Genomic DNA, 27,068 nt, shown 5'->3' with positions numbered 1-27,068 from the left:
CCCGATCGCAGTCACACTGCAGAATACCTCGCTTGACAGAATACCTGCGAGATCGGAGGTTAATTTTCTCAATTGACTAATTGTTGTAGGGAAAAAAGAGACCAATAACTTTTGTTTTACAAGCTTTTAATTTTTTCTCAATCAAGCCGAATAAACCCTAATAATGCTTGGAAAATACATCCCTGTGTCCATTTCAGCGCGAGAATCAAATATTTTACGAAATATTTTTGACTTAATAGCTTCTCTACGTTTCTGAAGGTCTCCCCGATATAATCTGAAAAACCAGACGGATGAGTCGCTTTGAATTTTTTCTAATTTGCTTGTATCCCATGCCAGCGTGGGATACTGCACAGCACAAGCTTATTCTATAATAGCAAGTGCACTATATGAATACAAAAAATTGTTAGCTTTAAGAAGTGAGAATTTTTTACGTTTCGTCTCAGCAAAGGTTGTAACTACCAACGCTTTGCTGTTATATGACTGTGTGTCGGCTCCGAAAAAGACCATGAGTGGCAATGAAGACCATGATATTTTTATCATAAACTGATCATAGCGTCCTGCATTTGTATAGTAAAACGTTATGAGCTTTTTCTGCCTCTCAATGCCCATATGAACCGTTTTTTGCAGGTGATATGCATGTGCATCTTGACGCAGCACTAAGTTCATTTTTTGAGGCCGTTTTGCGAAGGTCTGCAATTGCAAGTGTTATGCTGAACTGTGTACAAAATGTAGTCAGCGGGAATTATTCGTACCTGTGACAAAATTAATCACGTAAATAGGGAACAAAAGAAGTTCTTTGAGCCACGCAATAGAGCCACTCGCGAGTACACATCTTTACAAGAATTTTTGTTGCTAATCGCAACTTTTTGCCTCCTAAACATGGAAATTCGTTGATCCAGTGAGCAGCCGTACTGTTAGTATGGTACGAATAAACCGCTAGGGAATATTTCGAACACCCTGCTATTATCAATAAACAAATATAGGAAACGTTATCCACAGCTCCTGACAATATCTGCGTCCATTGAACAAAGTGTGCGATGAACTACTCCGAACTTCAAGTTTCTGAGGACCTAAGAGAGAGAGAGAGAGAGTGAGGTGAAATGGCTGTTGCTGTTACTGAAGTTCGGATACTCAAGAACCAAAGATTAAACGTTGCTAAACGAAATGAGAAGGTAATCTCAAGCACTCACCGTTTTCCTGCTTTTCGCACAGAGACAAAATTGACAACTTTACAATTTATCAGTTAAAAGAAAGTTCTTCTAATGATTCAGTGAAGAGAACATACGGATATGAAAGAGGTACAGGAGACAAACTTTAAGGGCCGGTCACTTTAGAAGTATTGAGTGTTTTGAGAGGTGCCTCTATTTCACTCTGGTCGATTACGACATCACTCATACGCTCACCTCACACTGCAGCAGACATTACAACACAATTTTGTTACGCTAGCCACCAAGATATCATCCTATCCTCAAGATACACGAACACAAATGGCATCGCTCGCATGACCTCGTTCTTGAAGCGGTGGAAGGTTTTGCGGGGTACTTCGAGCTGTATGACATGCGCATAAGCTTAGGAACCAAAGGAGTTGTTATAGCTGATGTGCAACGTTCTAGGACAAAAATTTTGAACATTTGAAAACTGTAAGGTATCTTTATGCAAATATTGAAGGCAATGGTCCATTCTTCCGATGTGTAGCAAGTTCTTTTAAAGTTTTTAAATCGCTCGCATTGAGCAGTTAAGGCTACCATATAAAACCAATAGGAAACGCTTTTGACAGTATAATACCAAAAAATGAAAGCCTGCCGACAAGAGATCAGCGGATATAATAATTGTTATAGCGAAATCTTACAATATATCGGAAAATTGCGCTCATAAACTGGTTCCCATTCAATAATGATTTTTGCAGAATTTTGGGCGTGGTTTCGGCGATGTCAATTCGTTGGAATAAAAGTTGTTGGTATCCAGTCTTCAAATAGACTTTAATGCAAATTTTTCCTTCGGAGAGATAGGCACTCGAGTCGTCGATGCAAAGCAGTGAATATCACTCGGGTGTTGTTCAAGTGTCGTAGGCGCCTTAATGAACGCAAGGCCACCGGTCTCCCGAATCTTGTTTAGACACCATATGCAAGAAGAGGACCAGTTGCTGGATTAAAGCCGAATAATGCGGAGGTGGAGCACATACTATAGCACCTGACGAGGGATTTCCAGCCTATATCGAGCTAGGCCGTCGGGATGGGGCTACGAGAGGTGGTCCAGTGGTGACAATATGGTGCTCCACTTTGTGCTTCACGGGAAAATCTGTGTTGCATGGTTCGTTGATTGCGGCAATTTGCACAGCATCTTTCACAGGTTGACGTGGAACAGCACGCGAAGTTGTCCGTGGAGGGCAGGCTTTCCTTCAGTACTAGCGTAACAAGTAACGTGGTATTGTCTTTCGGCTGACGGTCTCGAACGCTTACGTCCAGGGGAAAGTAGCTGATGAAGTCCGCTCTCGGAATAGCAAACGTGACTTTAGAAACCCCGAACACTCATCTGAAAGGGCTCCCGAGTCCAGTGCACATCGTAATTGACCGGAGTTGGTATGATTCAATCACGATATTCATCGCTTTGAAAACGAATTCAAGCGCCCTGCGTTTACAATTCTGGACTTTGCAGAAAACTTCGGAAAGCTTGGCTTCGATTTATGCTACCAGACGGGTCTCGGTGATACGGTCTACCACTAGGAACAGGCAGCTAGAATGTTGGCGCGGTCCATGCCGACTTCAGAGACTTCAAGCAAGGTTGAGGGCAATGATTGGCTTATTCCCTGAAATGAGAATGGTGCCAGCACAAATAACGGTCCGATTCGCGTGGCTGGCTGCCGGGTTCCAGGTGATGATGAGCGGCTGAGTCTGTAATGGAGCTACGCCGGCAGAGGAGAGCTTTTACACAGCTTCAGTGAGCCGATAGACATGTGGTTTGGGATGAAACAGTCAGTCCATCTGCCCGGAAACACGTGTAGCGGTGACGAGCACCGCTGATGGCGATAATGCAGCCAGGGATAATGTCAGTATTCGAGCGAGCCTATCAAGGCGACGTCGCTGAGGCAGCGATGATCATCTGCAGAAGCTCTGGAAGTTGCTGGAGGAACAGCTCTTGAAGATTACAAAGTTGGCATTTTTACAAAGCCTAGTCGCAGAGTAGCTGCCGCATGCGATGCGGAAGCTGTGTGAAAGGTGTCGTTTCGGAGAAAAACTCTCAAGACGCCGCAGAACGGTGCTCTTCTGCTTGACGAAAAGGTTCTCAGACGGCATATGTGACAATACGTCGACTATCACTGCGGGAATAATGGGGGGCAGCGCAATTACCACGTGCAGCTATATTTTAGACCGCGAAGTCATGCTTCAGGCAGGAAAATTAGCCTCAACATGTCTGTACAAAGCTCACATAACCTTTGATCGGATATTGGGAAGCTGCAATTCTGCGACCGTGGCGGAAGGCGAGCTCGGTGACGTCGATTGTGCGTGGTCGAGCATGGCTGCTCGATGGGTCTGGGCCACTAATAGGTAGCACGAGAAAGGTGCAGCAGAGACAAATTTAGAGGACTCGTTTTTGCAACGCGGATGTAAAGATCAAAGTGGTACAAAAGGCGCCCGCGCAGGAGAGGATTAGAGTGAAAGAGGGAGAGAGAAAGCGAGCGGGGAAAAAGAGGGCTTCTTGGTAATCTGCGGTTGCGCGGGTCGGGGATAAGAGGCGCGTGGCTTTCTTCTTTGAATTGCCGGGCAGACACAAGGCTTTGGCCTACCCGTCTTGTGCAAGGTGAGTGCAAACGCACGCCACAACGGTAAATATATTACTTCCCTTTCCGCTCCTCACCACAATGTCCTTACTCTCCATTTCGAGCTTTCTCCAGTTTCTAAAGTTCCCCTTTACAGATTAGTACTGGCAGATTAGAAAGCTGATGATGATTATGGTTTTTTGTGGCGCAAGGGCAGCTATGGCCAAAGAGCGCCATGTCACAAGGTATTTTTTCTTTTTCTCAAGGTGGGGTTAAAGACCCATTTCCCAAGCATTTCACCCTAAATAAGCCGAGCACCAGACCAGGGGAAAGCTTGTACCATTGTATCACCGGTGGGTACCCGGCGGCACTGGGGATCGAGCCCCGCACCTCCCGCATACGAGGCGGATGCTCAACCACTTGGCCACCGCTGCGGTGGCAGATTAGAAAGCGTTTGTACTTTTTTGAGAGAAAAGTAGGCTACGGTTGATAAGCTGAGATCTGTTGATGAAATCAATTGCGATTCATTTCTATTGTTCCGCCAGTCAGGACCTCATACAGACCCTCCCTGTATGCTTGGCTCTGATTAATGCCTCAAAAGTTCGGAATATCGTTGGAAAATTTGATCGCTTGTTCCTTCTTCAGGAAATTGTAACTTTAGTTTAGTTAGCGTAAATCATGCATTATGGTAATCGGCACTGACAGTTATCTCCTGCCAAAGGAGGGCAGACCGAAGCATGCGAGAATTAGTGCTTCCTACACCTGTTGTAGAAAAATATATATTTTTTGTTACAGTCCAACAGTTCAATAGTTCTCACCTGCAAGCAGTGAATAGCGGAACTGGATTTTGTCCCTAAGTGAGGGCTTTTAAAGTATGTTACTATCTCACACTAGCCTGTGAAGAACTTCAGAAACTGTTGATTTTATATACCATCACTGGTACTCTTCGTACTACAATAAGTTACCTCACAGCTGCTCTTCATGGCAGTAAGAACTAGAGAAAACACCACGTGGAATTTGCACTCACCAAAACTGGCTAGCCGCGTTTGACTACGACAGAAAATGAGTATCTTGTACAGAAAAGTCCACAACAATGCTCAATATATGCTACACTAGAAAACTGCTCGGAATGATGCTCGCAATGAGCTGTAGTTGTATGCAGTTATCTGCCCATACTTAACACTAATTAGGCAAAGCAAAAATGTCACAGCGCTAGCTACTAATCCTCCGCTGTGCGGAAATGCATTTCTCTTGATTTTTTCGGGGCTTCGACCTGGTATCTAATCATTTCTGTTGTGTAAGCAATGTATATATTCACTTTTGTAAGCCTAGATTCTCTTTCACTCCACTACGTTTCCAGAACCTTATGTCCAGTAACCACGCATCGCGTACGAAGCCATATTTGAGTCCACAAGAAACCCTTAATTATGCTGTGCCACTTACCCTTGTTACGGATCCCATGTACACAATGAGGCTGCTATAAATGGTGATGGTTAAGCCAAACATGAGTGCTGAAAAAGAGATTACAGTTTTTATAACATTTTTGATACGGGCAACACTGAACAAATAGTTGTGCCGCACAATGACCTACAGCAAGACGAAAGTATTGCTGCAAAACTGCTTATTTTAAAAGATAGTGTAAGGCGCTCGACGCCAGTAATGCTGAGAGGGTGATTTTTAAATGTAATGTGTGCTGTAGGAAGACCGCTTCCATACATTTCTACGTGTCGGTTTTTCAAAAATACATATTTCCGCAGCTGAAGCCTGATCAATTTTGACAAACGGTTCTAGTTGGGACGGCTGCCACAACGCGACACGTGGCGTTCAACGCTGAACGCTGAATATCGCAGTGACATGTGTGGTAAATCTGAGAAATAATTGAACACCTTATTCTAGAATGTGGTGGTATCCATCCGGATGTCGATGCAGGCGCAGTACGTTACTGTCCCTGGGGCCTTAGGCTTTAGAGATAACAATGGCCATGTGAATGAATCTGCGGTGGAAGTTACCAAAAACCGATTGGAATATCGGTAGTTTAAAAGCAGAGATGTCATACTGTTAGACATGCAGAGTTAAAAATGTATTTAAAGAAAATGGCGGATATATTGACCGATTTGTAACACCATTAACGAAATATAAAGAAAAAAATGCAAGGATAAAAATGACGACCATCGTGGCAACTACAGCCATACCGCTTCAAAGGGGACGCCCACACCTTCCACCCATATTCCATCCATCAACCGAGGGAATTTCGATTCTTCCGTACAACCCACTAATTTTCTGCGGCCTTCAGAAATATTGTGGACACAGGAATTATTACAGCGGTCAGAGTTTGCAGCGAGAAAGCAGAGGCGGCCCTGATAATCACCATATTTGAGCAGAATCTTTTCGGATTCCTTGGATTTTTCAAAAGTGCAAATTTAAGATACTCCCATTGAGCTACGCGCTCTTCGCTACTGGCGGCCAACAGATGGAGGCAGTTGTCGATGTCCAGCAAAACTGGTCATGTTCTCATTTGAGATTATGAAGATAACAAATTTGAATACATTTATTCGAATAGTTTTTTCCATAGCACACTCTGCCTGTAGTTCCGCAGTTGGTTTTATAGCGAAGGCTCTTGATGTGAGGCATTCCGGGCTCATCAGCGTGACCTGGCCACACGTATCGTGCACACGAACTCGGCTGATCGATAGTTGTACGTTTTCGCCTTATTTCGATTCCAGTTTCGCCAGAGTTGCACGTCGCAAGGAAGCAAGGTAGCGAAGCTGATTTTAAATAACTCCGAAACGTTATTACAGGCACGATATGCGTGCCTGTTCCGTCGTGTCGTGTCTGAAATGATTAAAGGCATTGCGATCTGTAAGACGAATCGCGTCATATAATAACTGATTTAAATTGAGCCTGTTAATATTATACGACAGGAGGAGCCCTGAAAACGGCGATGGCGGTACTCATACCGACGGGCTTTTCACCCGTTCTACACCGCTGCAATAGCAGTACTTGGACACCGGGACATGGGGTCTTGAAGGCAATGAGGCGGCAAACAACCTAGCAGGTGAGCCAGCAAGACGAGCGAATTCTAACCTTATCTGACCTCTCTACCACCAAACTAAGGTGAACAGCTGGAAATCCTTTTGCTGAAGAGTAAAAAATACTCCCCTTTTCATATTAAACTCACCAGAGAACAATTCATATTCTGATTGCGAATACAAACCAACGCCTTTCTTATTTTTACCTTCCCTATCCAAGATGTATTTGGACAGGGATGTGCGTGCTTTCGAGACCATGCCTCCCGTGGGTATGCAGTCCAGAGAGACAATGTGTGGCGGGGACCGTAGTGTCATAAACATATAGGTGTGAAAGAAGAAGTATGAAAAATGTTTGTGTCATGTGAGAAACTTCTAGCAACACATGCTTGTACTCAAGCTAGCAGACAACCTTCACAGCTGCCCATTTGTGCGTCGCCTCTCATCGAAACGCCCTATATATACCTCCTGCTTCTAATTGGCGCTTGTTATTGATAGTAAGGCAGGAAAAAATAAATATATCAACTCACCACTGCAACGCGTGATCAATAGGACATGATCGTCAGCCTTCTTGTATCTCGTTGAGATGACGTCAACATATAAAACTGTAGCTTGAGAATTAATTGTCGATGATACAGTGCTAGAAACGAACATAACGTCATAATGTGCCACTGTTGTCATCACTTCGTTCGTGACTTGCTTTAAGGAGCAAATTTCCAGTTGATACGAGCTCAATAAAACTTCCTTGAACCAGTTCGACCACTCACGATGTTTTCACCTCGGAGGAGGGGCGGGATCTAAATATGCAACGAGCTGTGCCAGTCCAGTAGTAAAATAATGACACTCATTCAACCAATCAGAAGCAAAATCATTGTGGCATGATGCGAAAATGCCTTGACTCTATTGTGATTTGCGTGATTTTTCAGAGCGCGCCAAAGTTCCTGAGTGATTCACGTAAACTTTCTGCAGGGCCCTTTGGGCTGGCTAGAACGCTTTATGTAGAAACAGGTTCCGCAGCAGAACTACCTTTCCTGTGGACCCTGTTCTAGGACCACCGTTTATTAGTTTCTGAATTGCGCAAGAATTGCGGTAGTTTTAAGAGACCGGTAAAAGTTCGTGCTCAGAAATATATAGTCGCAAAAGAGTTTTTTTCCTCTAGAAATGATTGTAGAACTATATAGCGATCAATAGTGGGAGGTCAGTGGACAGTGTCGCTTTTACAACACAGCCCAGCGGTAGTAGTGTAGGTGCGTCTTTTCATTTGATTTCGTACCGCCAACAAGGTACTCGTTCCATCTTCTCGAGAGACGCGGGGTAAACCAAACTCACCAAATTCTGTCGCATACAAGTTTTTATTCACAGCATTCATCCTCAAGTAACCGACAAAAGCTAGTGCGCGTGATGGAACGTTTGCCGCGGGAGAAGAGTGATCAAGGGAGGGGAGCTGTTTTGTTTAAAAAAAAATTGTTTAAAATCCGCAGTCTTAGCAAACTGAGAAGGCAGCAGCCCTCGCCGCCGTGATCCGATTGCAGCCGTTGCAGCTCGCGCGGTGGCGAGTTTATCCTGCAGGCGGCGCGTTCCTCGCCGCGAGAGGAGCCCCCGTCGGCGCCGGAGTTGCGTTCGCCCGTTGCGGATATAGTTCAAGCTTTATACCGGTATCGATTACCTCGTTGCGGCGCAGACAACACCTGCCATGAACAGCCCTGAAAGTCCGGGCATATGTATCAGCTCGGTGCTGATGTAGTAGGGAAGAATCTGAAAGGCCACACGTGAAAGAACAACCCAAAAGTGTCTGAGAGAACTCGGTAAAAGTTACCAACAATCAGCGCTATTCAAGTTGTAACGACGTCTAATTACTGCCGTACACATATGAGCGGACGATATGCATGCGACCTGACATTTATTTTAAGTTGCAAATTTTTTGGAGTAACGTACGCCTCTCCCCGAAGGTTGTAAACATAAAACAGCACTGAATTTGTAAACTTGACACAAACAAAGAAGAAGCTCTAGACGTCCACTTATTCATGCATGATATTACTGCCGCACACTATGCAACACACATAGCGCTCATAATTCGCCTCTCAAGATATTTTTTTAATTAACGATGGCCAGGGAAAGAAAGCCGCTTTCCAAAGAACATTTATAAGACCATCCGGGCTCAAAGTAAAGGAATAACTGTCCTGGTCAGTCTGCCAGCTTCAAAAATCAAGTAAACTTTTTATCACTGCACTAAGCCTGCATGTTTTCTCTGGACATCGAGGTGAGGTCGCATTCTTAGACCACTTCACAGACAACTCCAACCTACTACGGTGTTTTTATAAGCTAGAAAATATTAAAAAATCGAAATACAAGTTGCGCTATCATCAGCCGATATTGCGATAAAATGCTTGCGTCGACTTTCAATTTAGAAAGCGGACCTCAGAGGCTATGCTGCTCCGCTATTCGCTTCAAAACGGTGGCAACGATTTCATTTCGGAGTACATCCCACGAGTTTCAACTCAGTGGAGGGAAAATTGGTAAATTCAATTTTTGCAGTGATAATGGCGTGTTTTGCTGCGAAGCAAGCGCTAACGGGACGAGAAAGATCGAGAGAATCAATTTTTACACAGACTAAGGAAGGTAGTTCAGTGGTCGTGTCTTCAGAGTCCCTTGTAATACTCAGCAGCACAATTTTCATCCACTGAGCCATCGCGGCACTTATGGCATTTGTTTAAGTCAAATATTTTTCATTCTTTGTGAGCCCTAAGGTGCTATATATTGGGGGTTTAACGTCCCAAAGCGACTCAGGGTATGTGGGATGCCGTAGTGAAGGGCTCCGGAAGTTTTGACCACCTGGGGTTCTTTAACATGCACTGATGTCGCACCGTACACGGCCCTGTAGATTTTAGCCTTCATCGAAACTCGACCGCCGCGGCCGGGATCGAACCCACCTCTTTCGGGCCAGCTCCTATGTATAATAGCCGTGCAAGTCCTAATAAGAAATCAGAAACAGCCAACGAAGCCCTTAATCTTAGCATTGGACTTATTCCAATGTGAAAATAGAGCCTCCGGGCTTAATATATGGCCTGTTCCAGGAAAAAAAAGTACGTTTGAGATGGGGGTCCCCGGGATAAAAAGAAAACTCTTTTTTGTCTAGCTCAAATAAGCTTCATAAGGCCTTTGAGGCGAGCAGTTTAGGGCAGCAAGGTGATTGAAACTGTCCGATGGGGTAAATTACTTTTAAGTTTTGCCAATATCAGTGAATTACGAGAGCGAGAGCAAAGGCGAGCTTTAATCCGACGCGTGGACATGATTTGTGGAAGGCAGTCGTTTCATGAATACTGCAATGATTTTTGTAGAAGCGGCATGCAGACTGATAATTAGGTTCTGTTTATATAATTTTTGCACACAAGTATATTCAGTTTTGACGGCCAAACAATTTGTCTTCGTACTGAAGATTATTTCGGAAGATTCTAGCTCTTTGTCAGTTTCTTCATGTCCAGTCACAAAGGATCCCTTTGTTTGCTGGAATAAATGGCTGGCCAGTACCGTCTGCTTACTGCTATAGGATACTTCGGTATCCACAACAGCTTGAATGAACAAACTGCCACTGATCCCACTAAAAGACCAAGGCACCAACCCCCAGAGGAACGGTGAACGGGTGCTCACGTAGTGGGGACTTCATAAAACAACAGGTTTCTTTTCTGCATTGCTAGTCAGCACCTTCAGTCTTCCGAATATCTATATTACTCGGCCATGTTTTGAAGCATGAAATGCCAGTTGAAATATTCTAAATATCTATACAACGTATATTTTGTCAATTTATTTGCCATAAGACACGAATTTCTACTCCATTTATTGCGCTTAATGACCCACTTTTAAAGCCTATAGATCATGTGCGCACTGTCCACAGCAGCATCTTAAAGACCCGGTCCCCACTATTGAGAAGAAGGTCTCTATATATTGAGATCTCGGCTGAAAGATGTCTGCTTTTAATAAAGTATTTCGGTCTCACGGTATTCATTTCTACATTCAACGCTTCTTTATCGCCAGGCACTTTGGTTAAAAGACAGAGTGTCTTCAAGCACCTTATTATGTCCTCTTAAAGATGTGGCAGTCACAGACACCAACAGAGGAGCTTGCTAAAAGCGGGCCGTGCTACACGTCACTTTTCCCGCCCTGGCCACCAGCTTGCGCAGTGAGCAGATGGCCTGACTAAGAAATTAAATCGCCTCGCTTGACTAACAACAAAATAGCAGGAAAGCCTGTGAGGCACAAAATTACTTCCGTTTTAGGTCACTTTTATTCGTAGATCCGTATTTGTCGTCATTGCGTCTCTGCCACTGCCACCACTCGTTTTTCTTAGCACATGGGTGTCATAAGAACTAAACCCAACTGTTGCGCTAATTAGCCATGCTCTCCTGCAAATATGTTTTCAATTTCGTGTCGACGGGTACTATGCCATTTTGGGAAAACCAATGGCACAATAGGCACTAAGAGACAACAAAAGTTGAAGACAATCAATGCCATTCATGCGGACGAGTATGCGTCTGCATTAGCGCTTGTGCCTAGCGATAGCGGAGGGCGTGGCCTAGTGCATCAATCACCGTGCAACTTCAGCGATACTACTATGGTACGCTGTACTCCCTCGCCATTCTTCCACCCCTCGACTCTGATTGGCGGCTTTGGTGTTCCCCTCACCACACGTCTCCCAACACCGACTCACTCTCGCTCCCTCTCCCCATCATCTCCCCCTTCTGTCTCTAGCGCCCTGTCGTTTTTTCATCTCTCCAGCTTGCTTCCTCTCCCCCGCGGCTGCACACGCCGCCGCCAACGCCGGGGACTTTTTGCTCTCATATATGGGTTTAATGCTAACGCAATAAATGATTAACTGAAGAGTATGACAAAATCACGAAAATGGTCGCCAGCCGATGATGTGGCGCAAGGCGTCATATAAAGACGTGCTGCGAGGAAAACGACATAGGCGAAATCGTCAACATGTAGAAAAGCGTTACCAGCGGGACCTCCGTCGATATTAACTGCATTGATCACCAGGCTTGAGTAATGGACTGAGTACAGACCTACTGGTCTATAATGAGCTAAATTTAATAAATTCATCCCATGTTTGTGCATACAAGAGAAGAGTCACTGACACAATCTTGAGACATTTCTGCTTGATTGCGTTCACCAGTTACACCAGACGATGAGACACTCATTCTCTGACAGCAGCTGGCCCTATTATTACGACAATGAAGCTTGAAAAGATTAACTTAAGAAAGAGGCAGTGCTCACGTGATCAATGCTGGTGATTGCTCCCCGTAGGCCCGGGTCGCAGCCACGAAACCAGATGGTCATCGCGATCCCAATAGAGAAGCCCGCAAAGTACACCGTCACGAGCAGGATTGACGAAACGAAAGCGGTCCTGCGCAGCGAAAAATAAGGTTCTCTAGAATTAAAACAGAACAATAATAAATTGAAAATTGTACGAAGGCTCGCTTAAATGTGACCCTTCACTGCTTGCTTGTTCCGCTTTTTTTTTCAGGTTGCTTTTCTTGCAGACGCTGAGATCATTTGCAATGTTCCTGTCTTAGGCGATAATTGTCCGTTCGATGTGCGTCTTCACCATATCTTGTTTTAAGCCGATTTTCTCCTCCCTTCAGGCTTATTTGTGCTCATTTTAGACAATCTTGCTAAACAAACGCTAATATCTGCGGCTATCGCAATCCTAACAACTTAACGTCTTTTCGAGATTTCGTCTCGCAGGCGCACTATCTTTTAAAGAATAAAACTGATAAACAAAGCGAGAATCTCCATGCACTTTGATAGGATATGCTGAACGCCATCAAACATTCGGTTCATTTTTAGTACATTATATTTGTAAGGTGGAAAGGAAAACTAAGTGGACTTCTCATGTACCCGGTGAGCTACGAATTAGCCCGAACACACTGAATACTCCGAAGCAGTTCTCTACTTGCGAACAAGCCTGCAAACTAGGCTTGCTAGATTCCGTTAAAATATGGTAATAGCGTTTGTAGGTACCAGGCAGCGGTAAATTCTTCTCTTTTTGTTGTGTGCGAAGACCACATTTGTTTTCCTTTATATGTAACACATAGAGCGCAGTGGTCGGTAGTGAATGGGTTACACTCACCACGAGCGCTGCGATAATTAACCTGCACTCAACGGTACTTCTAAAAGGCAATCCGTAACACACAGCAGTCGAAGTTTGGATCTAATGTTGAACAGCAACGCTCTTGTTTCTTGACATCGACTCGCCAACCTAGACTCATCAAAAGTTCAATTCTTCCTTAGCACTGCATAGTCCATGCACACAAACGCTAAGCAACTCTAAAGAATTGCGGTGCTCATTACCTCTGGGCGTCCTTCAGTGTCCGAGATGCCAGGAGTCTCTGGGCCACCATTTGGTCGAGACACAGCCGGTATATTGCTATCGCCGATGACCCCACAAAATAAGACCAAACATTCTCATCACTGGTGAAGTCGAGGCTGAAGCTTCGAGAAAGAGGCCAAACAAAATGACTTCATTTTACTTTTGCGAAAGTGTGCCAATTAAAATATTGCTCGCAAAGCCAGTTATAACTAACAAACGAACTATATTGCTTTGTGTGCTTCATTTGTAACCGAGAACATCACAGAACACGAAAGATGATCGCAATGTGACCTTGAAGCAAGGCCGTGTGTGTACGTTTCTTAATTTTCTGCTCGCCTCGTTGCTCTGTATTTATGACATAATTAAAATTAATCAAGATTCATTTTTGAAAATGAGATCGACCTTCGTCGTAAAAGCTCTCTAGAACAATATTGGTCCTTCAATATATCTATGAAGATCATCCCTTCAGACTTTTACATGCCTTTGAAAATAAATCACAATCAAACTTCCGATTTTCCAATCACAGAAGGGGTAAAAAGTAACAAAGTGAAATGAATCAAAGAGACTCCTCTGTTTTGGTGCATGAGAAATAGACTCGACGAACACACTTACTCTCCCATATAGTTTTTCACGTCGAGGTCGCTCAGTGGTTGCACTGTCGAGTTTGAGGATAAGGAGTCGACCACGACCTTCGTAACGAGAGCAGTTGGAGCAATCAATATGACAAGGAATTGTAAGCAGTCTGTCCACACTACACCTCGCAGTCCACCCTAAGGAAAAAGGAACACTGTTAGGCGTAGATTTCAAAAGAATGCGGAGAACTCATTCCTACGGCTCATAGGTATTGCAGGCATTGATTACGGCATGAATTTTTAGAGTTCATGCATATGAATAAGCAGTAACCTCGCTACCTTTATATGGAAGAAATATTAATAGTGAAAATGAAGCGTCATGCACAGCAGATTAGATCCATGGCCGGACATTGCAGTCGAAAGAAAAAAAATATTTTACTGCCGAGATATCCAAATCATTTCCTAGTGTTCGGTGTGCATCTGAACTGCGTCAAGAGCGCAAAACTAATCATGAGTGCAGTAAGTCACCACGTAGGAATGAATATGCTAGTTTCTATGACACGACTTAGTAACTGTAGGTAAAGTAAGTACTCATATATGGGCAGAATTATCTGCAGACTAGGTATGTGGAAACAACGGAAAGGAACTACGCTACTTGGACGTAATCGCAGTGCCTTTGGCAATGCGCCTTTTTCACAAGATGTGGCGCTCTTAGGTCAGCGGCGAAAATTCCCCTTCTTCAGGTTCAAATGAAACGCACGTGAGATACGCAGGCGCGATCTGGTTCCACGAGGAGCCAGCTGCGTCTGCGAAATGAAAAGTGCGTGCTAGACAGCTGCCGCCATCTGTCACGTGCGCCTGTTACTACCATTAAATTGCGCATGCGCAGTGTAGGCTGGCAGTTTGATTTTCAACCAGTAGCGCTGGAGAAGAAGAGACGCGCATGCGCAGAGCGGCCTTGTAAAAAAGGCGGATTTAGGCAAGGTTCAAGTTCTTTGTGTTGGTCTTGCAATCTGAATTTTTGTTTCGCCCGCATCCTGGACAGAACTAAAAACCGGGTCACCAAGCCCTGCCACGCCGCTTTCTCTGAACCTTTGCTGCTGCGCAATATCGACGATGATAATGGGACGCTCTCTTGCGGAGGTGTGGGACAGATTCCTCTGGATAACCTCTGCAAGACACGTCGTCTTCTTTCGCGGCCTGTCTAGACGAGTTTGGGGTAGCGATCCCTAAAAGTTGCCAGCGCGGGGCCCTGAGATATACGGAGGACTTAAACCTTGCATCCAGCCTCCCTCTGAACTTAGTGCCAACGAAGGTTGTTTAGACTTGTGGTTGGGCGTTCAACGGAGATCCGCGCTATCTTCAAACTCTCAAGACGGACAAAACTTGCCCCATACTCTGTCTCGACCCTGACAGCCGCGGAGACACCTTCTACGGCGCAGTGACATCCAAGAGATTCCCATTGCATGTGAGCCCCTATATTCGCTTTGAGCGTTCTTTGCGCTTCGAGCCAGCTGCGCAAGGGTGGTTGCTATCAAAGGCGGTGACTGTTAAAGGCTTCAGAAATAAATATCTGCGAGGTCCCCTTCCGTGAAGCGCTGCCACGATTGGCTTGCTAAAACAGTAATCGTCCTCTGGTTTTCATCTGACTGTTAGTAATAGGGCGAGATGAGCCTTTAAAAGGCATACGCATGGTTACAGGTTAAACTCGCATCTGCAGAATGTTCACTTCGTATCCCGAGTATTTTCTGTGTTCACCTGTTCTGATAACTAAGGCAGTGCGTTTCCCACCTTCAGCAGTGCCTCCCAAAAGGCACAGTCCGTCACAGATGATGCTAATGTCAGCTTCAAAACAGCTTAGAGTGAAGTAGAACCTACTATTTCGCAAGGTGTTGATTGCACCGCCTGGTAGAAATTTGAGCCCAGAGTGGCACTGACTTCATCTTAACGCCTCGGCAAACTGTAGTCGATTGCAGTCTTAACGAATATTTTACTTTAGTAATGTGTCATACTGTAATACTTTTTGGTAACCCTCGAATGATGGCCAATTTGAACTCAAGGCTTAGAAAACCCTTCACAGCGTCCGACGGAATACGAGCAGTAGGAATGTAGGAAGTCAATTTTGTGTGGTAAGTTTTGGTTTGCGTTTCTATTCTTCTCAATTCAGCCTCTTCTTTTAACTAGTTTTACAATTATGTATTAAACGTCACCGTGCCTATAATTTCGGGGTCTCTGAAAAAATCACCTTCGAGCCCCCTCTTTCCTTGACTCTGCGCCGAGAGCATCCATGGCGCCGATGCCGACATAGCGGCACTCTCCGCCACCGGACATAGCAAGTGCTTTTAAAGTTAGAAAAGTCTACAGCCACAAACACCTGTGGGGATCATGCTCGCGTGTTGGGATGCTATGCGATACATCATTGGCTAATGTCCAATGCATCAATGTAATCATTGCCATCAGCCTAACAACCTCCTCTGCAGCACAAATTCCTCACCCTAACTCTCAAGCTAACCCTGTCCTGTGCCAGCCGCAACCACCTTGTCCACGAAAACACCCTTATCACATCCGCACATCTGTTTTCCAGATGTTACCTCCTACTCTTGCCCTCCGTTGGAGTTCCCTCCGATGCCGCAAGGGACCATCGGTAATTTTGCCTTAGCCTTACATAGCCTACACATGCGCAGTTTCTCCGCTTGATTTTGATTAAGATATCATTAACTTGTGTTTCTCCCTGACTTATACTCCTTCCGCCCTAGTCCTTAAGTTTATAGCTTGCACTTTTAACGCGCTAGCGTTAAGGCTATCGTTCTGCAGAAAATCCGGCGTCATCGTCGGCGCAGTGAGCGAAATGTACCTGAAGAAGGAACCAAGGTTGGTCACCTAGGTCACGTCACATTGTGGCGTCATCTCAACCTGTCCACTGGATTGTGAACAAACTTACTACCTTTGCAGTCGTCAGATAAATTAAAGGGTGATCGCGAGTGGTTGCTCGGGATAAGCAACCTGGGTCGCACAAGCCCCACTGGTAGTTGCGCATGACATCGCAGGGCAATGGGGCATGCATTGCTTAACCGCTGCATCAATGATCCTGGAGTGGTATGACGACTCCCAGGGATCTACGAATGTCATGACAAGAATGACCAATGCGACTTTTTCACGCGGCTGCTCTGCGCATGCGCCCCAACCCTCCTCCATCTCGCCTGGTTGAAAACAAACCGCGCATTCCCTCTGCGTATGTAAAGGTCATATTAGTGACATGCGCTTGCGACAGATGGCGGCAGCTGTCAAGCCCACACTTCGCAGACTCAGTTGGCGCCTCGTGGAACCGGATCCCGCCAGCGCCCCTGCTAGCGTTTGCTTCAAAACCCCAAGCAGACGAATTTTCGCCACTCACCAGAAAGCGGCACATCTTGTGAAAAACGCGGATTCCGCAAATATCGGCATTAACCCGTTGAATCTATCGCGTCATATTCTTAAAGAGGAGCTTAAGTCTCCCCTCGGATTTTCTTTTCTAGAGCTCACTCCACTGTTCTCGCTTTAGGGTTAATCTTTTCTTTAGCCTCCCCGTTTGTCCCCCGTAATAAAGTGACAGTGCAGCTGTGATAACTTTTCCCTTGAGGGATATCGGTAAACAGCGCACGCGGTGAAACGTTGTCTATAGCTCCGTAGCATCGACGCTGCGCAATTCCTGACCTATGCGGACAATGCACGGGCCATTCAGCTCCCGTTTGAAATTCCTCGACCCCACTTGCCTGGCACAAGAAGACAACATAGACAATATCAATAATCTGCCTGGGTTCCTCACATCTCTCCACTACAACAACCGAGGTCCATGCTGCCAGGGCAGGAACCGGCTTCGCTTTCGATCTGATCCGGACATTTATTGACCGCATCACGACGCATAAGGTCACTCGTGCAGATAACCCCACATACCAACAAACTCCGTGAACGAACCCGGCCTTCCACTACCTAAATAGCGTTGCGAGAACTCGCAGCTTCAGCACAAGACGCATCGCTTTGGTCCGACCTGATGCTGGCGCCAAGTGTACTGAGAGAGCACACAGTCGGGCTCCATCCCGTGACTACCGTAACAGCTCCGACGACACTCTTGATAACACAACCTCAGTAGGCGCCGCTGGCAGCATTCCTCGAACTTGAGCAGGCGGTTGAAAGCGCATTCAAACCGCGAAAGCAGAAATATGAGGTGGCGCTGCGCTCAGTCAGCGCTCAGAGCTAATGAAACAAACGTTAATTGACTCCGTTACGCTTGTACATCATTTCCCGTCGTAATCGCTTTATCCTGCAGCGCGTGAGAACTGAAATCTCAGCACCCTAACACGTGACCGCCGATAATAGCCGCTAGCATATCACTGAGAAAAAACGCCCAAAATGCCCCACGTGCCAAACGCGTCAAAGCTTCACATGCTATTTAGACGCGGTAGCGGACGACTTTAATTTCGAACACTAGGAGATCTTCAACTTCCGCTGACATAGCACAGCACACGGCGGCTATTTCATCTCGCCTGAATCGAATGCAGCTGGAGCAGCTGCGATTCGATCACATGTTTTGGTTCAGTTGCCAAACATCATCAGCACTTAAGCATTGTGGAGGGTGCTAGTTTTCCGTAGCAGTGGCAAAATGGCCGAGCCGCCCTGCTGAGCGACCAACCCAGCCTGCCTTCTACACTTAGAAATAGGTCTCATCAGCATAGATAGACCACTCCCGGCTTTCAGCACTGTCCGCTGGCTCAGCGACCACAACGCAACTCACTGTAAAAGATAAATCTCATAAGATCCCATCAAGGCAAGCGCTAGTGATCGCTTGTATGGGCACGCCCGAAATAGTGAGTACCCGAGAAAGACTAGGAACACCATTTTCTTGGCTTATTCGGGTGGTGTCTCTTTGAGGGTTGCCGCTGGAGCGGAACCCTAAATCCTTGCCATAGTGGGTCAGTGGAAAGCTTCTAGTGGTACGTCGTGACGGACCCGCATCAGAGCCACTGCATTTAATGACCTGCATACCCTTCTATCCTAGCGATCACAGAAATCAGAAATAGCGGCAGACCGACGGAGAGCCCGCGCAGGTGAAGCGGCTGACAGGCGGACTCACACACATGGCAATAGTAGCTCCTCTGTGTCGATACAACCACATATGCTTCAGACCTTTGCACTTGCACTGAAAAATAATTGAAAATATTGTGACGAAGAAGACGAACTGTGCAGTGGCGCGGGCAGGAGCGCTCGCGCTAGGCTACCGGCCATTAAATCATCTCATTGCCATCGATCATAGCGTCTCTTTTTTCGGCTGGCCGCCACGTAATATTTGGTGGAGGTGCGGGGTACCATCGACATCCTGGTCCGGGGAGCTTCGGCGTCCTGCGTCAGCCGTGGTCGTCAGCCGCGAGTTCTTGGCGTGCGTCGCTCGGCCGTGCCCCAGCCTTTCAGACCCGAACCGACCTCGCCGTTGTTCCCCCCGCCCCGTCCCCCGCCCCGACCACTCAACACGACGAACTGAACCCGACGCAAGGACCTGACCAATCGACCCCACCGACCCGAGATGGCGCTTACACCTGAAGACTCCGATCCCCTGCCCAGGCCGTTCGGCGCGTCCTGGGAACTCGACCGTCAGCTCTTGGCGACCTGCGGCCCGGAAGCTTCAAGGCCAGGAATCATTCAGCCATCTTATTCATCGTGGCGGCCAGCACCTCACCCCTTTCTCGTTCCTCTCCTACCATCCTCTTAAGCCAGTAACCACTTCGCGCGTCTCTTTGTCACCGATCGAGACGATCACTCGGTGGCCCCGGGTAGTGTGACGAAGAAGACTAACTGTGCAGTGGCGCGGGCAGGAGCACTCGCGCTAGGCTACCGGCCATTAAATCATCTCATTGCCATCGATCATAGCGTCTCTTTTTCGGCTGGCCGCCGCGTAACAATATTTTTTCTTCTTTTAAGTCTTTTTTAGCATGCTGAGGCAACTTGCTCGAAAGAACGGCGGGCGAAAAATCGCAATAAATTTCCAACACCCAAGCAGAACTTTCGAACGGGCTTCAAGCTGACAATACCATTAAAACATCTCCGCCAGTGCAAGTAGTACATACCAGTGCTGTGTACAGTGTTCCCGATATTCCTATGGCTAAGTTGCTCCACAGCAATGGAGCGTTGAACACTGAAAAACGAAATCAAAGATATCTTTAAAAAAACTTGCCATATGTACACATATGTGATTGGGGAATGCTTAATTCTAGATGGTCATGTACAATAATTTTCTAAGTTTATTATGTAATGTTATTCATGTTGAAAAGGCGTCTCTTGATCGAAGTTTTTATTATGTACTTAGTATTACATAAATGAAAGCTGTTAAATCTCCTGGCACTATACCACCCTAGATTTATGAGCGTATCACAAAACACACACAAAAAAAATTAAAGCATCTCCACGTCTTTACTTCGAAGGCAAATGCGAGGCATGCATATTTTCAGAGCTAGGTGATAGCTACAGCATTTTCTTCCCCTTATAAGTTTACTTTTGAATAGTGCTTCGAGCGCAATATACCCTTTCAAGCATTTTTTTTTGTTCCATTCGGCAGTTTCAGTTAGAGCAACTTAATTTCTAATCGTACATGCGCTGAGGTAACTAAAATGACCAAATCGAGCCCACCTGTCATTGAGCAAGGATTGTAAGCATATTTTTAGTTTTTTTTTCCTGGAATGTTTGGCTGCTGTACCTGTGGCAAGTGCAAGCGATGCTGCGAAGATGGAGATGGCGGCAACACTTTGCTGGATCCAAAAAAAAACAATAAAAAGACACACATCAACTCTTGGCACACCGAATGATTTCACAGATAAACGTAATTTTGCAGTATTTTAGTTTGTTGCGGGACGGTGTCATTTCAAAGTGATGAATGCTGAGTCGCTGAACCCCGAACTAATTCTGCCCGTTTTCGAATCATGCGCTAGAGTCTTGGGTAAAAAAAGTGCGTTAAGCTGTATAAATGCAGGTACAGATTTATGCGAATTTTAACATATAAATAACAGGCAGCTCAATCGCGAATTCGGCCAATAAGTTGAGGTAAAAAGTTACGATACGAAATCTATAATGCGGGCCTGGTCGTGTAAAATGAACACAGATAAAATGACAACGAGAAATTCCTCTTGCTACAAATTGCCCTTTTCTAAACATGCCAACCGTTCGTAGCTGCGGCCCCTGCTGCCCGTAAGTGACAAAAGTGGTGACTTCCAAGACACAAAAAATCATGCTTCAAAGTTACCAGAGGGGAAAACCAATGTCGATCACCTGGTGTTCCTTAACGTCCCCAGATGGCCGAAATTGGCTTTCCCCAGTGGTAAGCTTGAAGATCAGTTTCGATGGCGACAAAACGCAAAAAGGCTCCCGTGTGTGTGCAATGTCAGTGCACGTTAAAGATCCCCAGGTGGCCGAAATTATTCCGGAGACTATCTTACACCTCTTTCACACTTTCCACCTTTACTCCAGCTTTCCTATCTTCCCTCACGGTACAGTTGAGATGTCCACCGAGAAGTGAGAGAGTACGGCGTCTTTCATTTCCTCAAAACCAATTTTCCATTCTAATTAAACATACATTTATCAGAAAAAGAATTTCCCATTTAGACTCGATTCATATACTGTAGACGGAATTCAGCAAACGTTTTGTTTGTCAGCCTGAATGCAATAATGTTCTAGCGTCTTGTCTCATCCGCTTACAAAAAAAAATGATTTGTAGTCGTAGGTCGAAGAATTACTTCTATGTCTCCTTACCGTGTTCCATCTGTGTCTACCATTTCAGAAACGCTCAAGAACGCCTTATAACGTATGTTCAGTTAAATACATGCGAAAAATAATCACTACATACGCAGCAATTTTGGACAAAATCATTTTTCAAAGGGAAATAATTTTCGACAGTTTTTTCCCTATATCAAAAAATTTCAGTTTAGGCGCAAATATATCCTGACATATCTATTTGGCAGGCTTGCATTTTTTATAGTTAACAGTTCTCCTATCGGCAAAACATTACTTATTGGTTTTATCAGGCGGTCATACCTACACGACGCGAGCCATGGAAACAATTTAAAAGAAAGATTTTGCTGAGCTTCGCTAGAATGGACTATTACTTTCAATGTTTACATAACGGTGTCTTACAATTTTGCAATATTCAAATTTATTGCCCAAGAATGCTGGACTTGTTTAATATAAAATCGCAAACAACCTTGTGGTAAAGCACAAGAAACGGAGGAGATTTTTTTCCGCCGCAAGCCGTGATCTTCTTTAGAGCAATCAGTCATCTTGGGAGACTGCTCAGACTAACCCTCCGGTCTTTGAAAACGTTACCACGTGTGATCACTACGACTTTTCGCTATCATTCAATTGATATTAGTTTCCAGAAATATTTTCATTTTTAAACACCCAAGAGAAAACTTGTGAATTAGAATATACGCATGTTTTGATATGGACGTAGGAAATGCGCCATAGGCAGGCGTATCGTAATCATCAGCATGGCTACGCCCATTCTAAAGCAAATGCTTCTCCCATGTCTCTCCAATTAACTCTATATTTTGCCAGCTGCTGCCACCCTATCACTGCAAACATCCTGATCTTATCCGGCCACCTAACTCACTGCAGACCCCTGCTACGCTTGCCTTCTCTTGGAATCCACTCCGTTAAGGACCAGCGGTTACCTTGCCTTCGGATTACATATGCCCTGCCCAAGGCCATTTCTTCCTCTTTATTTCGACTAGGATGGTCTTTAACCTGTCTGTTAAATTGTTAGTGGTAGGTGGAGGCTGAGTTCCTAAAGTGAGACACGAGTGTTGAGTGAGGCCGTAGTGCCGGGATCCATTGTAGTTCCGACCACCTGGAGTTCATCACTTTGCGCCGATACCGCACTGCTCACACCTGGTTTTGCAATTTAACGCGACAGCTTTAAGGCTCCCCTTGTGCAAATAATCTGGCGTCGTCGCCGTAGTGAGCGAAAAATCTTACCAGGTAGGATCGCTCATGTGGCCACCCTATCTGCCCACGTAGGATACCCCATGGCCAACCTGAAGCACAAGATTCTCCTCGTCCTCGCACGACCCGCCATGGTCGCAAAATTGAGCGGTCACGTGGCGTCACTGCAACCTTCCAAGTGGATTTTGAGCAAACTTCCCGCCGTGAAAGATGGCAGTTGAATTAATGATTGGTCGCGAGAGGTTGCTTGGGAAGAGTAATCTTGGTTTCACAAGCTCCATCTATAGCAGTACCTGCCTTCGCAGGGCTGTGGCGCGTCGCTTAACTGCTCTCCCGCTGCCCTAGCATTAGAATGAGCCCTGCCAGGGGCTGTGAATATAAAGTAGAGAATGACCAATTCGGAATATATGGACAGCAACCCATTAACACTACCCCGTATACCCTTAAGGAGGAACTTAAGTGCCTCCTTCCAGTTTTGTCTTCATCAGAATGGGGTCGCCACGACAGAAAGTCGAACACGCGGCCTTGAGGTAACCAGCCGAGCGCCAAAGCCGCTTTTTCACCGCGATGAGTGCACCTATTCGATAGGTGTAGGGATCCTGGCCTGAAAGCTTTACTGGTGATCAGAGGCGCCGAGACAGATAGCCCTGTGAGTTGGGAAAGACCTCTCACAAAGGCGTATACAGCCCTTGCGATGCCAAATAAATGGGAATGAATGTAGACACGAGCGTCCGCACTCTGCAGTAGCGTATGCGTGTCTAGGCCGTGTCGCAAGCATGAAAACGAGGAAAGCTGTTACCCAGGAACGCGCCTCTCGTGCCTCGTGATAAGGCTTCATTTACGTCGTGATGCAAGAATCTGTCACCAATATTTTTCCACATACCACTCTTAAATCTAGGATACTCGTATTTGTGATGTCAGCAGCATAGAACAAAAGATGCAACACGCCATAGTGAATGATAAGTTGATATAGGCATTACAGATGACGCCGCTGCCATGGGCCATGCCTAAATGGTCCTACAAAACGACGTCACTGGTAACGATGTGAGCCGCCCCTCCGCTTCCTTCCACCCCTCTATCGCTGCCTCAGCCTTGCAACACGTCGGCATTAGGGATAACAAGCGACCACGGTCGGGCGCGATTCCTGCCTGCTATACCCCTATCCCACACTCGTAACAGCAAATATCACACTTTATGACAGGTTATTACACTCGGCTTCAGCAAAACTTCTGGAAAATTACCTACGATAACTGATTAGACGCATTTAGCATGTCATGTACTGTGCTTCTGTCGCCTTCACCGGAGTACTGGGAGCCCGCCCACCATCAATGCGCATGCGCAGATCGTCTTGGGTATACCAGATGGTGCCAGGTACCCGACAGCTGCGCGCGCGCCTGCCGCACCGGGAGAAATGTGTGCGGGCGCACTGACTGTTGACCGGCCCCCAGCATTCCGGAAATGGCAACACGCTACACGGTTTGCTAAAGTTTTCTGTTATCTCCGGAATTAATGCGCGTAGCGCCTCATAGACAACAGGCATCTGACACCTTGCTCTAAGTTATATTAAACACAATGACGCGTGCCAGCATTTCACACAACCCTTACTGAGCGCTACTGACATTCGCATTACCGAAATTTTAAACATCCGCTATATTTCTCGGCTTTGGGGTGAAAAAATGGCAAATGTTTCCAGAGCACGCCGGTGCCCTGTAGTAATGTATGGCTCTAAAGAATGGGTGATTTTTCTTTACTCACCGTAAGGAATATGTATATGGCGCAGGAGGTCAAGGAAATTGTTCGGTTGAAGCGCAAGCGAAGATACTGTGGAAAAAAAAACACCATGTTCTTTGCATTCACAACACATACCATTGCTGTACTGGAGCATTCGCCCTTCAAAACAGATCGAACCCTAGATCCGTAACGCTACCGTACTTGTCCGTTCATCGAAAGCGGTGCGAAGTGGGCGTGAGAGGGTTATGCAGGTATTATAAAAAATGGCTTTCTGCAACAAAGAACGACTTAAACGCAAGTGGGGGCTTATAGCCTAAATATATGGCGCACAAGAAAATAAAAACGCGGTCTAAATTTGCTTTCCAGCATTCACTGCAACAGCGCAACAGTCGTAGTAGAAATTATCATTCCGCGAACACAGCTGTCGTGGGAGCCAGAAAAAAAGCCCTAACATCGGTCAGAATACGGTATAATATGAAGGCATCTACTGTGTACATGTTAAGCTGCAGTTATACCACAGCCGCTTCAGGGAACCTAATAAATACGCGATCGCACCAAAAGCGTTCTTTGAACTCAGGGTCATAGAACAGAATGCTGCAGTAGACACGGCGTTTTTTACTCCTTGATGACACCGTCCCTACTGAAGGTTTCAATAAGGCGAGCCCCATTAAATTGCACATATTTCTTTATGAATTATATAGTGTGAATGTGGAGTGTATGGAGCTGGTATAGACTTTATGGAAAGCGCGCATGGAAGCTTACGGACTCCACATGACACCTTCCACATGTTATGGAAATTAAATGGAAGCTTCATGGAGAACTCATGGACCCCATACAGAAAGCGTATAAATGTCCATTAACTTTCCCCATGGACTCGATATCCGCAGAATTACATAGGAGCGACTCCTATGGAACGTTTCAGTAGGAATTAGCAAAAAAAAAAAACGAATGCCTCTCGTGCGTATGTGCTAGCCGCCAGACCTCCAGCAGTCAGGACATCGTTCCACATGTCTGCTAACCTGTTCACATATAACTGACAGCTCATGGGTAGATATGTCACACATCTAGTGTACGGGGCCACGTAGCTCAATGGGTCATGGCGATATTTGCTGAATCTAGAACACTGCGGTTATCTCAACCTTAGTAACTAGCGTTTTTTGTCGCTGGACTGACCTTCTTCGAGGTTTAGAAAAGTGAATAGAGAGGTGATGCGCGTTTTTAGAGAGTGCTACATGGAATAAGAGACGAGGGACTCTCGCTCTTTCGACAATAACTGGACGGGAGACAGACCAGCACTTAAAATTATTAAAATATACATGAACGGATAGAACTAACAGCGGTGCTCCTCTCGAGGAGTGTTAAGAACATTACAGCAGAAAAAGAAATACAGACGCGAGAACGGAAGTGAAGGATGGTGCGGGTTTTTGGGATCCAACGCCATTTGAAGTAAGCAAGTAGTGGCTTCCAAGAATGGAGGGGCTAGAAGTAGTGCAAGACGGAAATAGCTTATGTCAAGAAAAATGGCACTCGAGGAAGACACGGAAAATATGCATCACGATACAAGAAAGTGGACGCTAAAAGGAGCATGCAAATAAGAATGCACATGGACACCACACCATGACCAGTTCCTTCACCCTAGGGACTGACCAACTGGGGTGAATCAACCAATATATCATTCCAGTCACAGATAACTTAGCCACGACAAATATAGCATTTTGTATAGCAGAATCTTTTTTTATAACGGTAAATTTATGTCGGCATGCTGCCCGTCACGCACGTTGAGGTTGAGGTGTCGAATGCTACAGGTGGGGTTAGCCTTGCTTTATCTGCCGGCAATTGCTCCACCGCAGCGTCCCTTCGATATTAACAATGCCGCATCTACCCCGCTAAGCGCACAGTCTCTTATAATAGCACACATTATCTCCCGCAGTCACCATCTAAGCACATAATCCATCTACACAGTTCACATCACAATCCACTCCAGAAGTCACCATCTATGCACATAATCAGTCACAGTAGAACATAGGCCATTGTAGTGCCACACGTCGTGGAATACCTGAAATAGAGTGCTGAATATTGTTTGCACTGCTAAACCGCTACAGCTCCTTCTCACGCTTCCAGACCCACAGCGCTACCTGGCGACCATTTGTTTAACGAGAAAACCCCTAAACCACTCTGAACGAACGCAATCTCAAATGCTCCGTCACCACCAAACAAACAATACTCCTCCAACTCTAAACTGACGCCAAGGCTCAGAAGAAATCAAATTTTCAGCATTGTCTAAAATATCTCCCTCAGAAACAGCAGTGAGTAATGTTTAGCGGGCCAAGAAGACGTTTTTCAATCGAAGGGCAGACACTGCAAACACGACCCGCACGCCAGTATACCAGGTGTATCACAAAGAAAGACTGTGCAAAGGGAGCGTTGCGAGACAGTGTGTGTGAAAAGCTAAAAGGAAAGTTGAAATGGATATTTACAAGCATATGACACAATTCGGTGCATGTCATTTAGGTACATACAGTATGGTGGTTGCGTAGTTTGTTTGAAATGACAGGTAAATTTGCGCACTAATGACTCAAGCGCTTTTCTGTGCGACAACAAGGCGTGGAACTTTTTTGAGCTCCTCGTTTTCCAGAAACACTCAGGAATAATAA

The 27,068-nt window shown here is 45.7% G+C and overlaps 1 protein-coding gene across 1 annotated transcript in view; it reads right to left on the bottom strand.

Moving 5' to 3' along the window:
* LOC144102428 (sodium-coupled monocarboxylate transporter 2-like) overlaps positions 1-27,068 on the bottom strand; it is a 39,849-nt gene that overhangs the window by 11,385 nt on the left and 1,396 nt on the right. The window contains exons 2-10 of the mRNA XM_077635706.1: positions 24,439-24,504; positions 20,447-20,498; positions 19,821-19,888; positions 13,763-13,920; positions 13,132-13,272; positions 12,055-12,184; positions 8,450-8,538; positions 7,314-7,423; positions 5,201-5,268 (exon numbers count right to left, since the gene is read on the bottom strand). Coding sequence (XP_077491832.1) covers positions 5,201-5,268; positions 7,314-7,423; positions 8,450-8,538; positions 12,055-12,184; positions 13,132-13,272; positions 13,763-13,920; positions 19,821-19,888; positions 20,447-20,498; positions 24,439-24,504 — 882 coding nt within the window. The remainder of the gene's footprint in view (positions 1-5,200; positions 5,269-7,313; positions 7,424-8,449; positions 8,539-12,054; positions 12,185-13,131; positions 13,273-13,762; positions 13,921-19,820; positions 19,889-20,446; positions 20,499-24,438; positions 24,505-27,068) is intronic.

Source organism: Amblyomma americanum, chromosome 8 (assembly GCF_052857255.1).
Source record: "Amblyomma americanum isolate KBUSLIRL-KWMA chromosome 8, ASM5285725v1, whole genome shotgun sequence".
NCBI classification, from domain to species: domain Eukaryota; kingdom Metazoa; phylum Arthropoda; class Arachnida; order Ixodida; family Ixodidae; genus Amblyomma; species Amblyomma americanum.
This window is presented reverse-complemented; position numbering and strand designations above follow the sequence as displayed.